This window comes from Portunus trituberculatus, chromosome 25 (assembly GCF_017591435.1).
Source record: "Portunus trituberculatus isolate SZX2019 chromosome 25, ASM1759143v1, whole genome shotgun sequence".
Taxonomy (NCBI): domain Eukaryota; kingdom Metazoa; phylum Arthropoda; class Malacostraca; order Decapoda; family Portunidae; genus Portunus; species Portunus trituberculatus.
In genome coordinates this window covers 15,511,869-15,532,029 of record NC_059279.1, presented here as the reverse complement: position 1 = coordinate 15,532,029, position 20,161 = coordinate 15,511,869, and the positions used below count along the sequence as shown (strand labels likewise).

The 20,161-nt window shown below is 37.9% G+C and overlaps 1 protein-coding gene across 3 annotated transcripts in view; it reads left to right on the top strand.

The window, feature by feature from the left end:
* LOC123508946 (probable N-acetylgalactosaminyltransferase 9) overlaps positions 1 to 18,808 on the top strand; it is a 96,215-nt gene extending 77,407 nt beyond the window's left edge. The window contains exons 4-11 of one of the 3 annotated variants that reach the window (XM_045262995.1): positions 1,593 to 1,710; positions 6,136 to 6,227; positions 8,741 to 8,858; positions 9,129 to 9,314; positions 9,453 to 9,587; positions 12,356 to 12,469; positions 14,330 to 14,473; positions 15,071 to 18,808. In XM_045262995.1, coding sequence (XP_045118930.1) covers positions 1,593 to 1,710; positions 6,136 to 6,227; positions 8,741 to 8,858; positions 9,129 to 9,314; positions 9,453 to 9,587; positions 12,356 to 12,469; positions 14,330 to 14,473; positions 15,071 to 15,208 — 1,045 coding nt within the window. In that variant the 3' untranslated portion in view covers positions 15,209 to 18,808. Of the gene's footprint in view, positions 1 to 940; positions 1,056 to 1,592; positions 1,711 to 6,135; positions 6,228 to 8,740; positions 8,859 to 9,128; positions 9,315 to 9,452; positions 9,588 to 12,355; positions 12,470 to 13,824; positions 13,939 to 14,329; positions 14,474 to 15,070 lie in introns of all 3 variants that reach the window. The other 2 variants (XM_045262996.1, XM_045262994.1) reach the window with 2 other exon arrangements.
* The last annotated feature ends 1,353 nt before the right edge of the window (positions 18,809 to 20,161 follow it).

The window sequence follows — 20,161 nt, the reverse complement described above, 5'->3', positions numbered from 1 at the left end:
AGGGACAATATAGCTTGGTATTGAAATAAGGACAGCACTTTGAATATCGATAGCTTTCATGTCGTTTATTGTTGGTATTAATTGGAATTAGAACATTTGTAAATATTAATGTCATCTGAAAACGAGCTAATCAATGGACTTGTTACTCATCAGTGCTGTTTCCACACGCTGTTGTTACTGACTGGGTTAAGAACACGTGATCCACACCAGTTAAGTACGTAATTAGTTCATTTATTTTTGGTGTGTATTATTCCAAGGTGATAATATTTGAAAGAACTTGTGTCAGACTTCTCCCTTGAATGAACATCGTTATCATGTCATTACCACGTACTAAACTGGAGCTTGAAGTGTCTCTGGGGAAAATTGCCATGCCTTGTACTAATTACTTTCATGAACTATTGGTGATTGCATGAAATAAGGCAACAAACTACTAGTATTTTTTTTAATGAATGTCATTTTATACTGGTAATTTAATTTGTATCCATGAAAAATAGATACAGTAGATAATTGCACTTTTCTCTTAATGGAAGAGGAATGCCTGCCCCCAACACCTTCCCCCAGTGGTACGTTACTACGCTATCATATCAGTGTCCTCATTGTTGGACATAACAACTTTGGATCTTGCAAAGTAACTAATGCAAACCGCCATTATAACCCACTGGCTCTGCCCTCTCAATCCTCCTTATATGATAGGATTTAAAGAAAAGTATTTTGTAATAATGAATTGTGATATCTTATTTCATTATGAAAAGGAAAATAAAGTCGATTTTGAATCCTATTTTTCATAGTTAGTATAATGAAAACCACATTATGTGATCTCAAAATTTAATATTTGTTTCAGTATTTGTATTCCTTGAAAGAATATTTCATCGCCACCATCACTGTTGTTGTGTGTGTGTGCACTGAACTAACTACCATGCAGTGTATCTCTCCCTCATAGGATGGAGCCTCTGCTTGCACGCATTAAAGAGAAGAGGAACACTTTGGTTGTTCCAGTAATTGATACTATATCAGCCATCCTTATGACTTACTTTGGAGCCCCAATTAATCGTATGGTATGTTTTGCCTCAAGCACACATTTTAATGTCACCCACCTTCTTTTACAGACTCTGCAGCCGTCACGAGGTACCATTAAGTGTGTCCATTGTTCTCTTAGTTATGACAGGTGCATTGTGTGTGGGTTGGGAAGTACTGGGAAGAAAAAAAAGCAGTTTTGCAATGTTTATCAGCCCCTGTAAGATATCTAAACAAAGAAAATGTCAGATGGGTAAAATTTGACTGCTCTCTAATTGCCCTTAGCTGGTTTGTTGCCTTAATAATGAATATGTGCTCCTGCTGAGTCTTGATTTCCCTCAAGATTTAGCCTGAGACTGATTCAGTACCAAGAAATTGCATTAACCGTAATATAACTTCTTGCGTAGTGTTCCCCAACACTTCATCCGATGGAGTGTTAAATACCTAGATCACTGAGTCATGAGTCATGGCCTGGACAGACTGCTGCTGTACTCCCCAGCCTCCAGCACCGTCAGTAGCCCGGCATTAGACATTAGTGGAGTGTGAATCATATGAAGTAAGGAATCATCAATTTTCAGGATGGAGCCTTTGCTTCAAAGAATAAAGGAAAGCCGCTCTGCTGTTCTGGTTCCCATCATAGATGTTATTGATGACTCCACTTTGGAGTATTACCACGGCAATGGGAGATACTTTCAGGTACTGTAATACATCCATGTGAGCCCTGCCATGTATGCCTTGTGTAGGAGCCGCAAGCAATGAAATGTCCTCCATCTCTGCTTAGTTACTCAGCTTTTGGCTTACTAATCTCCTTTGCATGTATGTAGTTATCATAAAGAGATAAATGATTTTTCTGGCTGTCATCTAACAACTACAAATGTTGCATCGTCTTGTCCTTGTGCATAGTAATTATCATTGCCTCATGAATGCTTCACAATATTATGCAGTGTTCTAAATGCTGCTCCTGCAATGTGTCATATATAGTGACCTCTTGCACGGCATGTGTACAAACGGGTCCCTGTTTGATGAAGCAGCCTTCCTACACTTACTTTTACCTAGAGCGACGTGCCAACTCGAGGAATTCAATAGGTAAACATTGGACAGAGCTCGTGATGACACCTTTCTCAGGCCCACCTTATGTCCGTATCCGGATCCCCACTCCCTTCTTGTTTCCACCTTTCCCATACCCTTCCCTATCATCTAAATCTAACTCTCATATTCTCTCTCTCTCTCTCTCTCTCTCTCTCTCTCTCTCTCTCTCTCTCTCTCTCTCTCATTCATTCATTCATTCATTCATTCAGAATAGTGTATACAACATAAAGCACACACACACACACACACACACACACACACACACACACACACACACACACACACACACACACACACACACACACACACACATCGGATTATTATTATTATTATTATTATTATTATTATTATTATTATTATTATTATTATTATTATTATTATTATTGATTTATTATTATTATTATTATTATTATTATTATTATTATTATTATTATTATTATTATTATTATTATTATTATTATTATTATTATTATTATTATTATTATTATTATTATTATTAGTATTGGTGGTGTGTGGTGGTGGTGGTGGTGGTGGTGGTGGTGGTGGTGTAGTGGTGGTGGTAGTGGTGGTGTAGTGGTAGCAGTGGTGGTGTAGTAGTAGTGTGGTGCAGGTAGCAGCAGCAGTAGTGGTGGTGGTAGTAGTAGTAGGTAGTAGCAGTAGTAGTAGTAGTAGTAGTAGTAGCAATAGTAGTAGTAGTAGTAGTAGTAGTTGTAGTAGTAGTAGTAGTAGTAGTAGTAGTAGTAGTAGTAGTAGTAGTAGTAGTAGTAGTAGTAGTAGTACCACCACAAAGGTCAGCTATCATGATCTCTGAAGCCTCCATAGATTCGCGGCTGGCGAGGTGAAACGCACACACACACACACACACACACACACACACACACACACACACTAATATTAATGCTGCTGCTGCTTTTGCTGCTGCTGCTACAGCACCTCCTAATATTACCTCCCCACAATCACCACCACCACCACCACCTGCTACTACTACTACTACTACTACTACTACTACTACTACATTCCTCTCCACATTTCTTTCACTTTCTACCACAATTAGTGCATTTCAGGTGGAAAACAGCTGGAAATTTACGAAAAACACTGGAAATTGAAGGAAATATTGACGAGTTGACATGGGAGGAAGGAGGGTGGGTGTTCGTCTGCTGGTCCGCTGGCGTTATAGTGGGAGGTCTGGGCAGGGATATATCCATTTTCCTTTTCAAAGACATTTTTGGGGTAATATATCAATTTTAGTGATTAATTCTGGCTTTGCTTCACTGTCTGGATCTGAAATCATAGGGGAGTGTAGGCAAACACGGATCTACTGACCTGGGAGGAAGGCACCAGTGATATGCCTCTGTGGTCCAATAATTATTATTATTATTATTATTATTATTATGAGGTCAATGAAGGCGACCCACTGGAAAGCATAACTGCATAAACCCAAAGGCCCAGTGGGCGGCACCTCACCGATAAGTGAAAGGAAGTAACAGGAATGAACAACAGAATAGGAAGATTGGTAGAGATCTAAGAGGTAGTGAGTTCAGAGAGAAGAAAGGTATTCACACGTTTTTTTAAATGCTTCAATGTTACTAGAATTAACAATCTCGTTGGGAATTGTATTCCAGAGTCTAGCAGATACTGGGATAAAACACCGGGAAAATTGTGAAGTATTACATCGATTCACAGACAAGGAACGGTCATTCATGATCAAGGATTGTCTTGTAGCACGTGCTGGTAGTGAAGGGGCAGGCAAATGACAATGCAACGGGTGGTTGGAATTAGACATGATTTTGAAGAAATAGGACAATGATCCAACCAAACGACGATGCCGAAGATTAATCTCAAGATTAGGAAGAAGAAATTTAATCTGGTTGAATGCTCTATCTAAAAGCTTTAAGTGAGACTCTGCTGCAGAGATCCACACAGAGTACGTACGTAATTCATTTTAAAAACCGCTAGAAGAAAAAAGACGCCCGGACTGGAATGCAATACGTTTCTTAACGCAATAAATACTTAAGCTAACAACCAAAGTATAATAACTTCAGCGAGTCCATTGTTTACACAGCTAAGTCCAACGAACCGCCTGTATCCCTTATTAATGGCGCCACAAACACTTCATAATGTGAAGGGAATCACAGCCAAATTACATTATATTGGAATCAAAACCTTTTCGTCTCCTCAACTCCCTCCTCTTACTAACTGTCTTCACCCTCTTTCTCAAGGCCGAAATGTTGCATCTCTTTCTATCTTTTATCGTTATTTTATGGTAACTGCTCTACTGATCTTGCTAACTGCATGCCTCCCCTCCTCCTGCAGCCTCGGTGCACAAGGCTTTCTTCTTCCTCTCATCCCTATTCTTTTCAACTCTGTGATGCAAGAGTTAACCAATATTCTCAATCATTCATACCTTTCACTGGTAAGCTCTGGAACTCCCTCCCTGTTTCTGTATTTCCATCTTCCTACAACTTAACTTCTTTTAAGAGAGAGGTTTCAAGACATTTGTCCCTGTCCTCTGGCTAAATCCTTTTTAATCTTTTAGGGAACTTGTAGTTTAAGTGGGCCTTTTCATTTTTTTTTCTTGCCTTTGGCAAGTTTCCTTCTTGCAAAAAAAAAAAAAAAAATCTTAATAGAAAAATAAATAAATACTTTCAAGCCCAGTAAATACGGCACAAATTCATATATGTTGAATTTTCATTTTGTATTTTGGCATTATAAAAGTTTTAAAACTTGTAAATCTAAATAGTTAGACTAGACATTATTGAATGTCATGTTTCTCCTATTTTTAAGTTTTATATCAAACATCAAAACAATCCTGGGTGTACCATTTAAAGAAACATCAAAACAATAGAATGACAAAAATGTTAATTCAACGAAGAACAAAAAAGAAAAAAAACAGCTAGACAAGATCTTATCACGAATTGTAACTTGATTTGAATTTCTATCACTAAATTAAATACCAAACCAATGTTCACTCCCCTAATAAAAGTTGAAAATTTTATTCTGGGTTGTATATTCAATTGCATAAGAAAGTTCGGCTGCTTGACCTATTTGTCAGAATTTCTTTAAAACATGCCTAAAAATTGCGTAGCTTTTTTTTTTATTGCTTTTTGTCACATATGTTCATTTTGTCTTTTGTTGCGTCTGCTGTCTAATGTATATTGGGCCTTAGTTTATTTTTTATGCATATCAGCTAATCACATATATAGATTTTAGTTATTGATATAGGATGGATTAATACATAATCTTGATTGCTGCATGTATATACGTATGTGCATACTCTGTATTAACATTTTACTCTTGGGCATTATAGCTTGTTGTATGCTGTTACTAAGTGAGGATTGGTGGTGTGTACTTCCCTTCCTTTCCTTGTCTCTCCTGTGTTTGTATGAAGAGAAGTGTCAAGTCAGAGAATTGTGGTCACTCTGTACAGTAACACACCACTCTCACTTCCATTGTTTTTGGTTTGTTCCCTCAATGCTGAACTCTTGTTAGGATTTGTAGGATTATCAGCAGATTGAGGGATTTGACACTGAAGGAAAAAATAAATCATAAGGAAGTGAGTTTTGCAAGTTTATAGACATTATGACTCAGTCTTTTTACTGGCAGTTATGATACAATGATAAACACTCTAAGAGAAGAAAGACTCAGATGGCTGCAGGAAGTAAACACCACCTTTCCTGACACACTAGCAGAGATAGTTACAAAGTAGAGTATATTCACATTCAACATATGGTTCTTCTTTACACATGTGCATGACAGAAGAAATATATCAATTGATTAGAATTTGCTTTGCATTAGTATCTGATTTGGATTTTAGTTTCTGGGTATCTTATTTCTGAAAATTTTCATTAATTCTCAAGAGCTGAATGTCTATATAAAACATAAAGCTGTGTGTGCAATATAAACTTAAGTTTTCTTGAGTTAGGTTAAAAAGAATAAAAGAATAAAAAGAATATAAAGAAACTGAATGAAGCATATAGTCATACTTGTATCATGAATTATTGTTAAGATACATTAATGAGGTGGTATTTACAGGTGGGTGGATTCACCTGGAGTGGTCACTTCACCTGGATTGAAATCAGTGACAAGGAGCAGCGGCGGAGAGGCAGCCCCGTTGGTCCGACCAGGTGAGTGGGCCTGTCCTGTGAGGTGTGAAAGTGGTCATGTGTTGAAGGACGTGGTGATTCCTTGGGTGTGGTGTCTGAGACACACGTTGTTTTAATCAAGGGTTTGAGTTTCAATAAGGACAAGGACAAATTTGTCTTGCTTTCATAACAGTTACCTACATAACGTGTTTCTATAATTTTATGAATGTGGGCATGATGTTAATACAAATAAGATTTATATATGTATACTGTTTGTGCACACACACACACACACACACACACACACACACACACACACACACACACACACACACACACACACACACACACACACACACACACACACACACACACACACACACACACACACACACACACACATACATACAGGTGCCTGACTTAAGAGATTTGACTTATGAAGACAGACTGAAAAGAATGCAACTTCCAACCCTGGAAAACAGAAGAGAAAGGGAGACCTGATAGCAATATACAGAGTGATGATTGGCATGGAAAAAATGGATAGGGAAGATCTGTGTATGTGGAATGGAAGAATGTCGAGAGGGCATGGGAAAAAACTAAAAATGGCCACTTATAGGAGAGATGTGAAAAAATATAGCTTCCCTCATAGAAGGGTGGAAGCATGGAATAGTTTAGACGTGGAAGTGGTCAACGCAAGGAATATTCATGATTTTAAGAAAAAGCTGGACATTAATAGATATGGAGACGGGACAACACGAGCATAGCTCTTTTCCCGTATGTTACAATTAGGTAAATACAATTAGGTAAATACACACAACTGAGAAGGCCGGGCTTGAGTCCCGGGCGCAGCAAAGCAAATGGGGAAGCATCTTAATGTGTAGTCCCTGTTTACCCAGCAGCAAGTAGGTATGGGATGTAAATTGAGAAATTGTGGCCTTACTGTCCTGGTGTGTGGAGTGAGTGAGATGTAGTGTCAGTCCTACCCAAAAGATTGGTCTGTGAGCTGTGAACTCGCTCTGTAATAGGGAAGGGTGACTGAGTGACCAGCAGACAACTGTGAATAATACACACACACACACACACACACACCTTATCAATTTGGTTTTAGAAAGATATATTCATGCACAAACCTGATATGTTACTATTCGAGGGTGATAGATGTAATACAGGAAAGAGATGGTTGGGCTGATGGAATATATCTGGATTTAAAAAAGACCTTTGATAAGGTACCACACCGGAGACTGATCTGGAAACTTGAAATGGTAGGAGGAGTGCATGGCAGTTTACTAAAATGGATGGAAGACTTTTGGTAGGAAGAGAAATGAGAACAATAATTAAGGACAGACCATCAGAATGGGGCTTGGTGGAGAGTGGAGTTCCACAGGGATCAGTGTTGGCACCAGTAATGTTCGCGGTCTACATAAATGACATGGTGGATGGGGTGTCCAGTTATGTGAGCCTATTTGCAGACGATGCAAAATTGTTAAGAAAAGTGAGATGTGACAAAGATTGCGAACTACTCCAGGAAGACTTGGACAGAATATGGAAATGGAGCTGTACATGGCAAATGGAGTTCAACACGACAAAATGCAAGAAAATAGAGTTTGGCAAGAGTGAAAGAAGAATCAGGAGTATGTACAAGATAGGAAATGAAGACATAAAACCAGTCATGAAGAAAAAGACCTTGGGGTGACAATTACCAATGACCTATCGCCAGAGAGACATATAAACAAAATAATTGGAGAAGTATTGAACTTATTGAGGAACATAAGAGTGGCGTTCGTATATTTAGATGAAGAAATGATGAAGAAAATAATTACTGCAATGATAAGACCGAGGCTTGAATATGCAACAATACAGTGGGCTCGAACTTAAAGAAACACATAAGGAAACTAGAGAAAGTACAGAGGGCTGCAACAAAAATGGTGCCTGACTTAAGAGATTTGACTTATGAAGACAGACTGAAAAGAATGCAACTTCCGACCCTGGAAAACAGAAGAAAGGGGAGACCTGATAGCAATATACAGAGTGATGATTGGCATGGAAAAAATGGATAGGGAAGATCTGTGTATGTGGAATGAAAGAATGTCGAGAGGGCATGGGAAAAAACTAAAATGGCCACTTATAGGAGAGATGTGAAAAATATAGCTTCCCTCATAGAAGGGTGGAAGCATGGAATAGTTTAGACGTGGAAGTGGTCAACGCAAGGAATATTCATGATTTTAAGAAAAAGCTGGACATTAATAGATATGGAGACGGGACAACACGAGCATAGCTCTTTTCCCGTATGTTACAATTAGGTAAATACAATTAGGTAAATACACACACACACACACACACACACACACACACACACACACACACACACACACACACACACACACACACACACACACACACACACACACACAGCACTTCCTTTGGTGATGTATTTTTGTATTCTATTACATTTTTTTAACACATTTTTTTTCCTTTTCTCATTTTTTTTCCTGTATCTTAACTGCATGGGAGAAAGAGTGCAAACATCACTCAATATCTTCCTCATCTGTCCACAGGTCACCCACAATGGCTGGTGGTCTGTTTGCTATTGAGCGTAACTACTTTTGGGAAATTGGCAGCTATGATGACGGCATGGATGTGTGGGGTGGTGAGAATCTGGAAATGTCCTTCAGGGTAAGAGAAGACTCAGTATGAACACACCTTGATGACTAAATGAATGGTATCTCTTTGTTGACTCCCCTCATTCATTTAATGCTAAGGTGTGGTAATTAAGATTTATTATACTATACATACTTTTCATATAAGGTTAGGGGGTGTTCTTTCACATTATCTTTCATGTAACTCTTCTACTTTTGTTGTTAAGGAATGGTATTGAGAGTTTTTCTACATTACTCTTTTCTAACTGACACTGTTTTGTTAAGTTGTTGCAATCTGTATGTTCAGGTGTGGATGTGTGGAGGTACACTGGAGACCATTCCGTGTTCCCGAGTGGGGCACATCTTCCGTTCCTTCCACCCCTACACTTTCCCAGGCAACAAGGACACACACGGCCTCAATACGGCTCGTATGGCTGAGGCCTGGATGGATGACTACAAGCGGCTCTTCTACCTCTACCGACCAGAGCTTCAGGTAAACATATCGACTTTATTCAGAATACGGTGAATATGGAACAACTGCACACTTCAACATGTGTTTCCTGCAGATGAAGTCAACAAGTTTGTGCTGTTTTGTGTATACAGTGCTATTTAGCAATGATGTCTCCCACAGCAAGCAGACTATGGAGATGTGAGTGAGAGAAGAGAGTTGAGGAACCGTCTGCAGTGCAAGAGCTTCAAGTGGTACCTGGACAACATATACCCACAGAAGTTCATCCTGGACGAGGACTCTGTGGCTTTTGGCCGGGTAAGTCCTTCATTCAGTGTCTTGGAGAAGGGCCTTGAAATCAGCTAAGCAGTAACACAATGAACATTAGGCTGATCTATTATATTTACTATTATAGTTACTGAGTTTTGAATTGAATTCTAACCTTTGATTTTGACATGAAATAATGACAATTTCATTTCCAGGTTATGTAATTTTGTTCATAGATAAGAGATATTGATATCAATATTTACACTTTTGTGAATTACAAAACATTGGTTCTAATGGAATCTGCCAAATCTTTTTCCTTTACTCTTGCTTTGTCTCCTCTTTCTTGATCATGTGTAATGAGAATGTGTCACTTTGGGGAAGAAAACAGCTTCATGTCAACACATTGAAGATAATACAGTATGTGGTGGAGGGACTGGAGAATGTGAGTAGGATATGTAGCTAATGTCACACTTACTATGGGGAGTCTAGGCTACAGGTTCAACAGTACAAATGATTAGATCATTAACTTGTGATGAAAAAAAAGACTAAGGGATTTATTGAGAATGGGAGGAAAGCTTTAGACAATTGTTCTAAGGTTCTGTGAATATGATAATTTTCATTTGCACTTTCAGTATATCAAAGAAACACATTCAAAGTCTGATAGAAACAAGTGTAAACATGGTTTTTATGCACCTTTAACTTTGGTCCTCACACAGATTAAAAGCACCTCAGAGTGCAAGCACATGTCACTGCCACTAGCCACTACACCTGCTGATGGATGATGGTCTCAGGAGACACAGCATTTGTACCACACTCTAATTGTACTAAGCTATTGTGTCACTCAGCACTCTGACTGGAGTAGCAGCTGCTGTGGACTTGGTAGTAATAGTGCCAATTAACAGTTAAATGCCATCATCCACCAGACAGTGAGTTAGGATTGAGGTCATGATTAAACACAAATCTGTCAGGATATTTTCACCATCATATCTTTTCAACATAAAAAGTGTTCAGATGCAAGGAACAAGCAAAGACAACTTCAACGAATGGGAAAGTCTGAGGTTTAGCAGACCATCCTGTAGAAAGTATCAAGCAGTATTGCCTAAGAGGGATATCATCAATAGGTGGCCTTGTGTACATACGCCTAAGACACTACCAAGCTATTCTGGATACAGTTTTGTTGATGTAATGAAAGTTCATCACATGACATGTGGTGTTAGATTGAGGTGAGACAATGAGTAGATTGGTGGTGATGACAAGACAGACTGACTGCATATGACTTGCTACCTTAATGAGTGTCTGCTTCCTCCTTTCTGTTGTGATAAAAGCTGCAGATTGTGTGTGTCAAAGATTCACCCATTCACTAGCCATTTTCTAGAGTTTCATAAGAGCATGCAAACCTCCCTTAGCATTCACAGTATATTGGAGACTCCCATAGTATGTTGCTGACATCTACAATTCTTTGAGAGCTAAATCCACTCATTTTCTTGCATGCTTTCTTGTGTATGTAGATTAGTGTGAATTGTTTTACATAAAAACTACAAAAAACATATTTCTATATAAGGATTCCTGTAAATAGGAAATTTGGAAAATTCATTAAAGTTACACCTGTAGAATTGTGACTGTAAAGGAAGATCTCTTTTATTGCTTGTGAAGAAGATCTGATTTTCAAGGATAATTTGGATGGGTGGGCTTACCCTGTGGTCTACCTTTCCTTCATCTCTTAGTCTGTTGCAGCTCCCTGTCACTTCCTGTCAACATGTGACACCTTTTTCTTGCTTAAACAAATGTTACACAAGGAATGTTTCTCACAAAATTGTCCTTTCTTTTATAAGGCATTGTTTCAACACAGCCTTCATAACAACACCTCTTCTATACTAGTTTTGACAAATATTTGATCAAAGAAATAATTTTCTTCAGCAAGAACTTTTATAATTTGTGTAAAAAATAGTGATGGTTTTGTAAAGAAAACACTTCCTGTGTAATATTTTACTGATTCAGCATGACTTCCTCCCTCTGTGCTGCTCTTCACCTGTGTCTGCACTAGAAATGTTCTTTGATTGAGCTTTGATCTCTTTATGAGTAGCACATGCCCAATGTGTTGTGTGTGTGTGTGTGTGTGTGTGTGTGTGTGTGTGTGTGTGTGTGTGTGTGTGTGTGTGTGTGTGTAGTGTATTTATTTAGTGTTTATGATTGTTATGAGTGTATACAGGTTTGGAGGCAATCTGTTCTACAGATGTCATGCATGCTGGCACTGCTCACCACCTGCTGAGTGACTTCACTTATGCCACAAAATGAAAATTCTCTGTTTTGCTCTCTTGATCTGGTGTTTGCATTGCCAGTATGTAATTCCCACCCATTATTTAGTTTGTTTATTTTCTTTGCTTGTCATGGCATGCTTTCTTCAGTTTTCATCTTCTGTCAGAATTACTGCACACTTCATTTCAAGAGCATCAGAAAATTTTCTTCAAACATTTTGATTGTTTTATTACAGACTAATATTTCTTTACTTGTCTGTTTACAAAACTTTGATATGTTAGATTGTTGTTGATCAAATAACAGTAATTTGCCTCAGTAGTCAGCTCAAACCCTGACAAAGTAATGAAGCTTTTTAATTTATTAATGTTTTAATCTGCAATCATATATTGATTCATAAACCTAATCTTTTACCTGCTTATTGATTCATTGTATCCTTGATTAATTGTTTCACTCACAATGTTTATGTCCTTGTTTTACACTTTTGTTTTGCATCTTTTTTTTTTTCATGACTTGACGCATCCTGACTCATGACATCCTCTTGACTCACGACTTGTGTGACACAGGTGCAAAACTTTGCCAGGGATATTTGTCTAGATACTCTCGAACGTGAGGACCTAGACAACAAGGAGTACACCCTGGGATTGTATTCTTGCCAGCTTGCACCCCTCCACAATGAGGTAAGGATGAACTCCACACACTGAACTGGATGAGCTGGTTCACTGTGCTGGAGGCAAAAACTTGAAAAAAGAAAGTACTTCTCAAAGAATATGGAGGAAGCAAGGTTTCTGTTAGGTTCCCTTAAGTTTGATAAATATAGGCACGTATAAAGTAAATTGAAGGGACTCTGAGTTTCACTTTTAGAGGATTAGAGCATTAGAGCAGCTTGGTGAGTAGAAGTTAGTGTGGTTAGCAGTACAAAAGCCCCGAAACTATCTTGGAATCTGATGATTATTAGTCCTGAGAATTAAGATGTTGTTCTCTGTTCTTGTCAGGGTTCAATCCGTGGCCAGCTATGGCCTCTCATGGGTAAAGACTTATCCTGCCTTTTGATGAATTTCTTAATGTTTCTGTGGAGTGTTCAAGGCTGGCATTAGAATAGCTCACCTACTAAGTGAGAGGTTACAAGTTTGAATATCCCATCATGTGAAGGCAATTTGGGGTTATGGCTTCTCATTCTGTTGGCCCTGTCTACCTGGCTGAAATAGGCGCAGGACTTTTGCCAAGTACGTATGATTCAGATTAATCTTGCTGAGATGGCCAAAGCGTGCATGACATAGTACTTATATAGGTTGATTCTCTCTTAACCATTGGAAGGAAGCTCAGTGTTAAAGTGACTGAGTTCATGATGATAATGAGAGAGAGTCACAATTCATAATTAGACCATGAAAAGTTGAGAAATCAAGATATGGATGAAAAGTAATTTATTGATATCTAGTGAGATCTTTAACTTAGGAGGAAAAGCCATGCAGATAACAACTTTAGAAAGCTGTAACCATGGAAGCAATGGTAGAAGACAGCAGGAGATACAATACTGTAGGAGAATGCATCATTGGAGACAGTTGGCTAAAGGAGGGGAGGTGACAAGACAAAATAAAACAATGACAGATAACAAGTTTTATGAAGCATAATGAAATGTTTCTAATTGCCTTCTTATCAAATGTTTCTATTATACACGAGCTGTCATTTGTGCTTTAATTCTGTGAACAAGCTACACGCTAAATATCATATTTCACAAATTAACACTCCATGCGGGAAAAAAAGGAAAAAAACACAGATTTGAAATGTAACATGACGTAGCTCTCATTATACACGATCCAATCTCTCTCTCTCTCTCTCTCTCTCTCTCTCTCTCTCTCTCTCTCTCTCTCTCTCTCTCTCTCTCTCTCTCTCTCTCTCTCTCTCTCTCTCTCTCTCTCTCTCTCTCTCTCTCTCTCTCTCTCTCTCTCTCTCTCTCTCTCTCTCTCTCTGGCAGCCAAGGACCACCTCTCCCCCAGCAGCTCTCCTCTCACTGCTGTGTGTTTCTCTTTTGTAGCTTCGTAACAATGCGACAAAACCAGACATATGTTTTGATAACTTGCAAAGGAATGAGAAGAGTCCCTATAATATGGGCCTGTACAGCTGTCACAGCTTCACATCATCAAGTCAGGTAATGAAGAGAAGAATGGTAGAGTGTGTAGCTTAAAGGAAGAATTTAATCATGCCTACAGAGATGCAAGAGCTTATGTCTTGTAGAATATATGTTGTTTTCATATCATGCATACAGATAAGTAGAATCTGACCAAATGCTGTACACAGATCATTGAATGAATTTGTGTTGTGATTGTGCTAAATTGATCCCTTGTTTATATGTAAGTTTTTTCTCCTAAGATGCTAATAAACAACAGTAACTTGCAAACTTCACTGTGATTAATAAGATTAGAATTTAAAGAACATGTACGTAATTTGTTTTTCAGTTATTACTATTATTTGCTTTATAGAAATGAAAAAAAGTGAATTTCCCACAAAGAATGTTACTAATTGTCTTCACATCTTTGTAGTTTATGTCACTATCCAAGAATGGTGAGCTGCGGCGGGAGGAAGTGTGTGCCGAGGTGCCACCCACCCCTGGGGTAACCACTCAGAGGGTGCGCATGGTTCGCTGCCATGGTCGCCGGGGGAACCAGGAGTGGTACCTCACACAGGTAAGCCAGGTGGAAGGACGTTGTGTCATGCCTCAGCCTGTTAATATAAACTCATGTAATTTTTTTTAGTAGTATATACACTGTAAACTAATAGTAGAGATGATTTCTGATTTTATGAGTAAGTTGTGTTCCATTGAAATTAAGAAGATAAAATAATCATAAATATTAAATCAGATATATTTTGGCTTTTTTCCACTGAAGGTATTTTGAGTGATCTTTTAGACAAATTGTTACAAATTGTATTTACAAATGTACATTTTGCTTTACATCATGACAGATTAGGTAATTTTTTTTTAACTTCAAAGTTTCTTGAATAGAATACTAATTATTTATGATTTATTTGATTCATGTTATCCAGAAACTAGTTAATAATCCTTTATTTAGTGTTGGGTTCTTTATCTGATGTGTGAAAATCTGTATTATGGAAGAAAACTCAACAAACTTACTTGTCTAACTGAACACTAAGTACTCTGCATCCTACATCGGAAAACTGTATTGTGTCAATTTCTGTATGTATGTAGTTAAAGATAATGACTTGATATCACGTGGTGAAAGATTGCACAATGCGAGACTAAGATGAAAAAAATCTTCTCTTAGACGGGCCACGTGGTGCACAAGCCCAGCAACAAGTGCCTGGACCGCGCCTACAAGCAGTCCATGGATGACGTGTTTGTGGCAGACTGTGCCAACTCCATCACTCAGCAGTGGTGGTTTGACCACTACAACTCCCTGTGAGGTCCAAGCTGCCGTCCTGGTGAAGAGAGCCTGCACTGTGAGATGTAGGATGCCGAGGGAAGAGGGAATCACACGCTGGTGCTGTGAGGGGAGAATGTGGGAGCAGCAGTAGTTCAGTGGGCAACTAGTCAAGGAGGACGTGAGAGGTGTTGTGGTACCCACTATATCTATCTGTGTTCCAAGTTCCTACTGTGCTAACTGAACCAATCACAAGATACGGACGAAATGTCTGCCTTATATACATACATATGTTAATAGTAATTACACATACATAAGACTGTATTCTTTCCTATGGACTTAATGATTGTGTGAAAGTGTTATCCAAGAGTCTGCATGGAGAAGTTGATGAAAATTTTAAAATTTGTCAGGGTTATATATGAAAAAGATTTATGAGCATGAATAATTTGTCAATAAATGTGTGGTATTTCTTAGGATTCAGAAAATGAGGTGCATACAGTATCAGTGAATGCTAAAACATAATCCATGGAGAATGTGATATACCTGAGAAGAGATGAATGAACTTGAAGAACTTATCAAAAGAAGAAATTTGAATTTATGTGAGAAATGCTTGAATTTGTAAAATGACATCCATATCAATGAATGCATGAATAGATTACAGGGGTTATAATGCAAGTTTTATTGTACATAAATATATTTTTATATTTGCCATAGGAAAATATAGTCTTATAAAGAGAAAACATCAACAATATGCTTTGTTTTCTGTGCATCATCCATTCATGATATGTTTTGGGTGTGAACTGCACAGGAAATGTTATAGAAACACAACATGGTTATTGATGCATTTCAGGATGATTTCATGCAGTCTGTTAAGTGCAGTAGTAACACAGAAGGGAAAGTTGTGGAGGAGGAAGTAATGAAGTAACTATATCTCTCTCACACACAGAAAAGGAACATTATTGTGTTATGCAAAGCACTGGTTAAAGAAGGGAAAGGTTTGGAGGAAAAGAAGGAAACCATCAAATTTCTTTCACTGGTAATGAATAAAAGTATTTATGATGTTATCTGATAACTTGTTAGCATCTTTATATCATAAATGCACATATAACTTTTACAAAGCTTTATTTTCAAATTTCATTTTAACCTGGGGAAAAGCTAACATGTGGCTCCTTGGTATAGTAGCATACTCACAGCTTGGCCCTGATTTTTTGGCAGTGTCTTAGTAAGGAGAAGTAATGCTTTCAGAACTTTAGCTGTCCCCATAACTTGCTACTAGAACATTTCACATTGAGTCCTGCAACACTGTCATTACATGTACTTTGAAATTCACACACACATACACACACATGTACACATCCTCCCTCCACTTAGCATCACAACATACAACAGCCTCACTGCAGCAGATCAGGGAAGTTCATATCACTGGTGTTTGCTCAAGACCTCTTCTTTGCCCTGTGTGGTGGTGATAGTGGTGGTGGTGATGGTATGGTGTAGTGTGATGTGCTGATTGGACCAAACACTCCCCAGTGGTGAAGGCTAAACAGCCATGTGTTATTTATTAACTTTAAATGATTATGTATGTGACTCAGTACTGATTCATACAACAAAATTGTGTGTATTCTGTAGATAATTATAGAATGTAAACTTGCCACAGGAAACTAAAATCTTAATGGGCTTCTTGTTTTTTGCACAAAAAAATAATTCTTAGCAGAATGAATATGAGCAATGAATAACAGAACCAAAAATCTAAAAAAAAACATCACTAACATTACATTACTCTAAAGTCATAACCCATCATCTTATCTCATTTTGAATATATCCATTCATATTGAGAAATTATTACAACAAGGTGCTCAACTGTATTCTAAATTCAAAATGAAAATTTATGTAATGAAAATTTCAGTTACAGTACAGAAAAAAAAAAGTTTGGTTTAAATCACAAATATAAACTAATCAGAATAGTATTTCAATGTATATTTGTGATTATGTATTAAGGTGAGTGTCTCTGGTAAGCTAGATTTGTTGAAGGAGAGGAGACAAAGACTTGATGAATTGTAATCTGCCACCTCTTCTTCCCTTCCAGTCCTGTGTTGGGAGGAAGGAAGTTTATATCAATTGGAGAACTTCTTATTTTTTATTGGTTGTAAAACTGCTTGAAATAGTACTGTACATATGAGTATAGTTTTGTAGTAAGATTTATATATGTAAATATATTTATATGTGAATAACAAAAAAAAAAAAAAAAAAAAATAGGTTGATTTAAACCAGGTTATGAGTATCATATCACATTTTAGAACAGAACTAGAATAAATTTTGTTGAAGGGTTAATTATACATTGATAAAGTATTTTTTGGTTTGTAATGTTATTTTTTGTACAGTGAGTTCAGATTGCTAAATCTCTGATGGCAGGTTGTAAATAATGCAGATCATATTGTATCACATTCTGTGGAGAAAAAAAAAGCTTGAACAAAATTGGCTGAGAATTATACAGTAATAAACTATAAATGGTTGATATTATTTTTTGTATGAAGTCAGATTGTTTTAGCTGTGATGGCAAACTGTGAATGAAAGCAATGAAAGCTTGGACTTTTGCTTGGTTCAGATCAAGCCTTTGTAATTCATTCATATTTATTTAGGTAACAAGACTGCCTTGCCTATGTGTATGTGTGGCTGGCAGGTCTGTGCTCATTTTGTTATGGTCAGTAAGCAGGAGATAACACAAGGAACGGGTGTTAGGTGTAGATAGATAGATAGATACATCACAAGGACAGTATTAGAGATGGCTTTGTGTTGATGTGAGAGTGTGAGTGTGTGTACCTATTTGTAACCTATTCATTCCATCCACTACCTTGTTTACTGTGTTATCTCACTTGTGTTAGTATGGTGATGATGATGATGATGATGATTTGTACTGGAGAGAATGGTGGTGTGTGTGTGTGTGTGTGTGTGTGTGTGTGTGTGTAAGCATGGTGATGATGAATGTAATGTGCTTTAAGAAAAACTGATGTGTGTGTGTGTGTGTTCATTGTACTTAGTGGATGTGTTTGGATGAAAATCAATGTTTCAAAGGATGGGTGTGAGTCAGGGCAGTGTCATATGATGTGATAAAGTCCAGAATGTTATTACTGAACTTACAATGACTCAAAGCACTGTTGGTGGTAAATGTTTCTCCAACCATTAAGGTTTCTTTGAATCACCCAATACCAACTAAATACAAGATTGTTCTAAGGTAACTGACATTATGTTTTTTGCTTATTCTGTGAATATGTAAAGATCCAGACTCATTTATAATCAACATCATATTGTTTAGTTGTGATTTTTTGCCCTGTATCAGGAAGCCACTTGTGCTGTCCAAGAAACCAAGAGACCACAGACCATTTGCGGTGATAATGGTCAAGAGAGAGAGAGAGAGAGAGAGAGAGTGAGTGAGTGTTGTTTATGCTTTTATAATTACTATGTTTTTATTTGGCAATGAGTGAGGTTGTTTTGCATTGCCACGGTATTTTTTGATATATATTATATCTGTGTGTGGCAATGGAAGGGTGAAGGAAACAGAGGATTAATTGTACTTAATTTAACACGTTTTTTGTACTGTTTCTCGGCAAACTGGTTGTATATGTGAGAATGAAGCACTTCTTTAATTGTTTCTATTTTATTTAGCCTCTTTATACACCATTGCTTATATATATATATATTACATGAGCATGCCATCTGAACGCAGAGTTCGAATCAAGGAAGCTTCCTTGATTCGAATCAGAAGGCAGCGCCTCGACTCTGAATCAATTGTAGAGCAGCAGCAGTGGTGAATGGTTAAAGGTAAGCGCATCGTACACCAGCTTAATAAAACTATTTGTAATATTTGATCTCATATTGTAATTTCTTAAAATGTACTTCTACCATGCATGAAGACTTAAATTAGTGTGAATTTACTTAAAATGGCAGTATTTAAGTACATTGTGGAGTTTCCTGACCATGCATTGTTTTCACTATGCCGTGCAGCACCATAAATCTTTTGGTATATGTGCCTCACCTCACGTACACGTACAAATGCCGACTGACCAACACCTGTGTGTTTAGTCCAGTGTAGTTGCAGAAATAGTTAATGTAGAGATGCAGACAAAAGTTACTGAAATGGCGAGGAATATGCCAGCCGCATCGAACATCAATTATTATTTCAACTAGAAAGAAGGGTTCATCATATTATTCCACACGTAGAACTGGTATCAGTGCCATAACATTATCGCAGAGGAGTGCATCTCTGATAAGCCAGTCCATCAATGTCGTGGTGCATTGTTAGATAAGAGTGGGAGGGGAGAGGGCGGCGTACGGCAGGGAAGCCTTGTGTGTATGTGTGTAGGAAGTCCGCTGTATTCTGCGGCCGAATATCGAAGGAAATACGCTCTGAGGTTGAAAATGAAGAGGATGCAGGGGACAGGTTAAGATGTGGAAGTGGGGAATGATGTGCTGCGCAATACGTTCCTTGGTGCTGCTAAGTAATGAACACGAGTGAGCAGCAAAGAAGGTTGATTGCTATGACTGTATTATCCATGGAGAGGGTTTTGATGGCATGTCCAAAAGCAAGGAAAGTCAGTGTTGGCAGTGAATGGTGTTGACTCGGGCATGTAGTGACAAGGTTTGGAAGTTAGGTGGACACTGATTAAAGGAAATTAGTGAAAGCCTATGCTGTGTTTTTGGATGAGAAATGACTAATCAGAGGACGGAAAGACGAGGTGTAGTGCCAAGATGCAGAGTTATATTGAAATGGTGAGAGAAACGTGTAAGGGTGTGGCCGTCGCTAGCATCATAATGTGGATTGCAGCTGACAATGGACAAGAAAGAAGAAAAAAGTCCTGACCGGCTGGCATTTGATTCAAACTCACTTTAATTGCAGGCTATAGTGGAAAAGGAACTTCCCACACTCCGTTCTCACGGTAGGAAAATATTATCAATAAAGATCTAGGAATTTTCGTAAAATTGGGCAATAGTGCATTCAGT